Genomic DNA, 6000 nt, shown 5'->3' with positions numbered 1-6000 from the left:
CTTGCAGGCAAAGAGGAAGACATGTGGTTAGGCAGCTGGATTATTCTAGGGGAACCCTTTAGGCTGTAAACCTGCGTCTCTGCTGAAAGACTAGAGCTTTGAGAGGCAGCTCCCCCCATCTGCGGCTTTGCTTTCTGCAAAGGACCCCTGGTCCCCACGTCACCACCTGTGTGAACCAGGGATTGGTGGGCAGCAGACCTGCAGAAAGCACTCATAGGACCCCTGGGCACACCCAGCGCCCACTGTGCACCCGGCCCTTGTGTACCAACCACAGAAGGGGGATGAGGTTGGTCCCTCCCGTGCCTCCCTCCTGCTCCAGCAGATCCTTGAGGGAGCTCAGGCCAACCCCCAGGGGCCCCACAGACAGACAGAGCCACCAGGGACTGCTGAAGCTCTTTATGGAGAATCAGGAAGGTGGGGGGGGAAGGGCAGTGGGGGGAGCCAGCTGGGCCCAGGTGGGCCACCCTCCATGTCCCCCAGGCCAGAGGTTCTGGTGGTGCCACTTGGGGCTGCCGCGGAGCATGGTGTCCCTGCCCTGGGAACAAGAGGAGGTCAGTGAGCCCAGGGGTGGGCCAAGGGAGGACTGCAGTAGCGGGGCATGCTGGACCCTCTGGGCTCCATCCGCGAGGTCAGAGCAGGCTGCCCAGAGCTCCTCTTCTGTGTGGGAGGAGGGACGGTGACTTCAGGCCAGTGGAGGGCAGGGAAGGACAGGATGCTGTGTGGACTCTGGCTCCGCCCTCACCTGGGCAGGGGACCTTGGGCAGTCTCTGACCTGTCAGCTCCCTACATCACACAGCTAGGGACCAGGGATTCTGAAGTCCCCAGGCATGGCTGCCACACCTTCCAAGCAACTCATGGGGCACATGGTGTCACCACTGAGGGCCAGAGAGGTGCTGAGGGACTTCCCGCCTTCTGGCAGGCACTCTGGGGGGTTGGGGGAGAGGGCCAGGGTCTCCCCAGCGGCCCCACCCAGGAGCGGTCACCATGGGGGTTCCCTCACTGCCCAGATGACATCCTAGAGAAACCTCAAGAGGACACTGAGGACTGGCCACGCCTGGGGAGAGCACACCTGCCCGGCCAGGTGGTGGCTCTCCTGTCCACCTAGAAGCAGGGGACGTGTCCCCGGAAGTCCCATCACTCCACCCCCAGGACTGGGAGGTCCTCATGTCCCCTGAAACTGGTCTCTTACCCTAATCGCTCCCGGGAGAGCAGGCTTCTGTGGAAGAAGGAAAAACACGATTCAGGAGAGCCTGGGATTCCAGGGGACCCAGGGCCCCGCCCTCGGCCAGCACTTCCCACCACCCCTCAAAGGGCAAAGCCAGGATCCATGCAGCTCTCTCTTGGGACCGTCCTTGGCTGAGCCCCTGGGGGGGGAGAGCCCTGCAGAGCCCTCTCCCTACCCCTTTGCTTGGGGATGAAGATGCTGTCTGCGTTGAGGCCTCTGGCTGCTGCGACCTGCTCAAACTCCTGCAGGGCGTCTAGGTTGACTTCAGGGTACCTGCCTGTAGGAGAGGCCACGGGAGACAGGACTGTGGGGGCAGAGCTGGGAGCTGCTGCATCTCCTTCCCAGCCTGGAAGACTGACCAGCGCAGTGCTGGGGAGGGAGACCTCAACGTGGAGCTGGACCCAGAGGCCTGGGGCTGGGGCAGAGCCCAGCTAGGAGAGGAGGACCAGGGGGCGTGAGCACCCACAGGGCACCCAGGGCAGCTGACCCAGAAGGCCCAGAGCTGCTCTCCCTAAAGCCACCCAGCCTCTCCTGGACAGGACAGGGAGTGGCAGGACCAACTCTGCCCTGCAGGAGCGCAGACACCCAGTGTCTGCTCCGAGTTGGACTTCCCACGCAGGCTCCCCATCCACGTCCTTCCCTGACCCCTGCTGGACTCCCCACAGGTACCCACGGATGGCCCTGCCAGGTTTCCCCAAAGAGTCCTCGACTCATCCTGTGACATTCATGACATTGGTGGCCCTGTGCCCACAGCACCTCCTCCTTCCTGCGTTCCCATGCAGGGACGGGCCATCCCCAGTCCTGAGCTCTGAGGTGGGACTTGGGCTTCCTCTAGGAAAACCCATCATCTGGACAAGGTAGCCAGGTCCTTGGATCCTGGTGGCTCCTCCTAGGGGAGGGGCAGGGGGCCCAGGGAGAAAGGAGAGGGACCAAGGCTGGAGCCACCAGACACTGTGACTCACCCACAAGCTTTGCCATTCGGATCCGATGCCCGTGCATGTCCCCCTCACAGTAGAGGATGTAGTGGTCCTCGTCCTGGGACTTAAGGACCTGCACCACATGCTTGCCCCCATCTGCAGAGGGACAGTGGACGAGTTGGGGAGTGGCCCTGACCCTCCACTGAAGACCCAGGATGGCTGACTCCAGCCCAGAACACCCCTCAGTAACTCCCCCTCTCCCCTCCCAGGCTCCCTGACCTGGGTCCCCACCTGACCTGGCCCCAGACCTTGGGGCCACTTCCCAGGAACCCAACGCACCCAAGAGATGGCACATGTCAAGCTGGTGAGTTACTGGGAGGTCTGGGGCATGAGACTGGCAGAGGTTGGAGCTGGGGCAGCACAATCCACCCTCAACCCCAGCCAAGTACACTCCTGGCCCTGACCAATGCTGTGGCCAAAGAGGGAGCCCTGGGCAGAGACCCCCAGGCTTCATCCACCAGCCTCAGCAGCATTGGGGTCAGGAGTTTGACTCTGTGGACAAATGGTCTGGTGGGGGTGGAGGCTGGGTATGTAGTAGGGCCAGAAAGGAGAGCCTCAGGCCAAAGGCCACCCTGAGAAGCTGCCGGCTGGCCCCATGTGCCCATGGGTGGCCGGAACTGTCCTGAACGGGCCCCAGCACTCACAGGCTGTGTATCTGCCCGGCTCGGCGGTCTTCTCTAGCACAGTGCTGATCTCGCGACACTGGCCTCCGATCCTGGAGGACAGAAGCTCCGTGGGCAACGCCGCCCTGCTCAGGGCAGCCACGGGGCCTGGCCTGGCAGGAGGGCCCCAGACAGGCCCAGGCTTCCCCACACAGGAAGTCAGGTGTGTTCACAGACGCTGAGCACCCTGAACTGGTCCAGGCACCAGTGGGCCCTCTGTGTCCCACGGAGAGCCTTTGGGCCCACAGTGGCCAGAACTCTGTGTCCTCCGACCCCCTCACTGGCTGCCAGGGGATATCAGGCTGCCTGGGAGGAACCCCCCTGGCAGAGTCGCCATAAGGCTCCAGGTGCTGGGTGCTGAGGGCCGAGTAGGCCCCCGGCATGGTCTGCACCCCACCCAGCCCTGCTGTCCTCCGTGGAAAGGGAGGACCATGTGGCCAGCAGACACTCACAGGACAGTGAAGGTGACTTCCAGGTGGCCCCCTGCCAGGGTCTTGATGGTCATGGGGGTCACAGACACAGACTCCAGCTTCGTCCAGGGAATCTCCTTGTCTGCTGCCGTGGCCTTCAGGTACCACGTGCCTGACGCCTGCAGAAGGCACCTGAGCATCAGGGCTCAGGCCCACCTCCAGGGCCTCCCCTCCTCAGCTACCCTGGACTCTATGCTCCAAGGATGGGGACCTGGAGCATCCTCCGCCCCTACCCTACCCGAGCTCACCCCCACTCCCACCAGACCCCCGAGAGACGGATCCCAGCTCCCGCAGCTTGGCCAGGACCCAGGCGCTGGCTCCCAGGGCAGATGTGTCCCCTGCTTCCACCAGCCCTCTGCAGCCCCATCTGGCCCAGACCCCCCTGCGCCGTGTGATGTCTCCTTGGGGCAGGGGTTCAAGGCCTGGTGTCGAAACGAGGGTCTCCTTCATGGGGGAGGGATGGGGTCTGCACCCAGCCATCTTGGCCCTCCCTGCCCCCGCAGCCCCCTGCCCATCTGAGCCTCACATCCTGGTTCTCCTCGTCCCTGACTGGGAGCGTCTGGGCCCGCAGGGCAGCCAGGAGGCTGAGGCCCAGGGTCAGGAGCAGGGTCTTCATGCCGGGTCGGTGCTCGCGGCTGCTGGGCACGGGCTCTCTGGCTGGAGTGGCTGTGCTGCTTCCTCACTCCCCGCCCTTTATACTGCTCGGGGCAGGCCCCGGGGAACTTGGCACAGAGCACCCACCAGTCCTTTCCTGGCCACTGAGCGTGGCTGCTCTGCAGTGGAGCAGATGAAATGTCACTATTGTTGGAAGTTGCTGAGTAACAGTGTGTCCGTTCCCCCAGGGCATCATCAGGACAGGGCCGCTGTCCAGGGGAGCCACTCGCACATTTCACCTGGCAGGAAATGAGCCGGCTGGAGGGTGCAGCCCCCGTGTGCAGAGCCCCGAGGGTGTGTGCGGTGGCAGCAGAACCCTGGGGCCCTCCCCTCATGGCATTCCCTGGCTGACACAGGGGGGACCCAGGGAGCCCTGGGCTCTGGTCTTGGTGACCATCCCACATCCACGATAGGTCACTTCACCTCAGATTCATCTTGCAAAAGGAGGGACCCTGGCCAGGCACAGTGGCCACCCCTGTAATCCCAGCTCCTGGGGAGGCTGAGGCAGGAGGCTCTCACCTTCAAGACCAGCGGAGGCAACTTAGCCAGACCCTGTCTCCAAAGAAAGAAAGGAGAAGGGCTGGTGATGTAGCCCAGTGGTAGAGCCCCTGGGTTCAGCCCTCAACCCTGAAGAGGAGCAAACCCAGAGGGACCTGCAATGTGGACAGGAAGTCAGTGCGTTCACAGAAGTGAGCTCCCTGAGCACTGTGTGCACCAGGACCCGCTGCATGTCAGAACAGTCGTGGGTCAGACACACACAGGCACAGCCACAGACCCAGGCCACAGTGGCAAGGACAGCACCGAGTCGGTCCTGCAGGGTGATGTGACGCACACTAGGGAATTACGGAACAGCTGTGGAGGCCCGAGGAGTGGAGCCAGAGAAGGCCGGTGCTCCCTGGCCAGCCTCTGCCATCGACAGCGGGTTTGGTTTGTCCTAGAGCTGAACCCTCGGGTCAGTGTCCAGGAGAGAGTCCAGGAACAGCCGGCGACAGAACTGGAGACGCAGAAACATTTGTAGGGGAAAACATGGAAAAATGGGACCTCTCACCTACGTGGGGGAGAGGGGAGTCCAGCTCCTGACCTCAGGCCACGCACAGCCACTCCGGGGAGTGTAAAGGCTTAAAATATGAAAAGCACATTAAACGGCCTGTGGAAGCCAACACGGGTGGTGTCCCTGTGACCCTGTGGTCGGTCCTCAAGTCGGTCAAGCTGCGTCTCTTCAGAGGGGAGAAGCGGCTCCAGCCTCCGCGAGGGAAGCAGGGAGGTGGCGCAGTCTCGCTCTGAGGCGGGGACACGCCACACCTGACCAGTGCTAAGGGGACCAGGCACCCAGAGGTCCTCATCCGTGCAGCTCCCCAGGGGGCAAACATGAGGACGCCCCTGGACCCGGTGCTCTGCAGAACCTTCTGACCCCCAAATCTTCCTGCCTCCCGCCCACACACGGGCACGCAGCTGGCAGTCCTAGGTGATGGGTGGTTCTGCAGAACTGGCCACGGTGTCTCTTTCCTTGGTGTGGGTGGGGCTGTGGGGCCACGGGGGGTGGAAGGGGGACCACAGAGTGCAGCAGGCCATGGAGGTGAGCAGGTGGGCAGGAAGGAGAGGCCACAGGAGCTTCAGGGTGGACATCCTGGGTCCTTGCGCATGTCTATATGGCCATTTCCCAGGGGAGCCAGCAAGGGGCCAAGTGGAGCTGGCGTGAGCACAGCCCTCTGCCAACCCGGGGCTCGTTTTCCAAGGTCCATCGAGGTTCCAGGTTCACCGTCCAGTCGGTGTCCTGTCCCCACCGAGCGTCCTGTTTCCTGAGTGACCGCAGAGGGCTCCAGGAGCTGCCTGGGTTGGCGCAGTTAGTCCTGCCGGGCCCAGTGGGTCTCTCCATTATGCTCCCCTCCTCTGTGGCCCTCCAGAGCCCAGCACAGTCGCCTCCCAGGGCCAGGAAGGGGGGAGCCAGCTTGACTCACAGCGTGGGGAGCACACAGAGCCCCACGTGGTGCTGGGGGCAGCTGTGCTGTGGA

General features: G+C 63.3%; 1 protein-coding gene across 2 annotated transcripts; it reads right to left on the bottom strand.

Moving 5' to 3' along the window:
• Positions 1-419: 419 nt before the first annotated feature.
• On the bottom strand, positions 420-3982 carry LOC144254640 (von Ebner gland protein 1-like). Of its 2 annotated transcripts, none has more exons than XM_077798043.1 (7): positions 3861-3982; positions 3317-3453; positions 2847-2917; positions 2188-2298; positions 1401-1502; positions 1190-1216; positions 420-535 (listed from the first exon to the last, which is right to left on the bottom strand). In XM_077798043.1, exons 1-6 carry the CDS (start codon positions 3948-3950, stop codon positions 1191-1193), a joined length of 537 nt encoding a protein of 178 aa, XP_077654169.1. In that variant the 5' UTR covers positions 3951-3982; the 3' UTR covers positions 420-535; position 1190. The 2 variants fall into 2 exon arrangements, with proteins under 2 accessions (XP_077654169.1, XP_077654170.1); XM_077798044.1 differs by lacking the exon at positions 420-535 and adding an exon at positions 588-657.
• Positions 3983-6000: the final 2018 nt, after the last annotated feature.

This window comes from Urocitellus parryii, chromosome 4, assembly GCF_045843805.1.
Source record: "Urocitellus parryii isolate mUroPar1 chromosome 4, mUroPar1.hap1, whole genome shotgun sequence".
Taxonomy (NCBI): domain Eukaryota; kingdom Metazoa; phylum Chordata; class Mammalia; order Rodentia; family Sciuridae; genus Urocitellus; species Urocitellus parryii.
The sequence above is the reverse complement of the archived record's forward strand: the minus strand, read 5'-3'. Positions and strand labels throughout refer to the sequence as shown.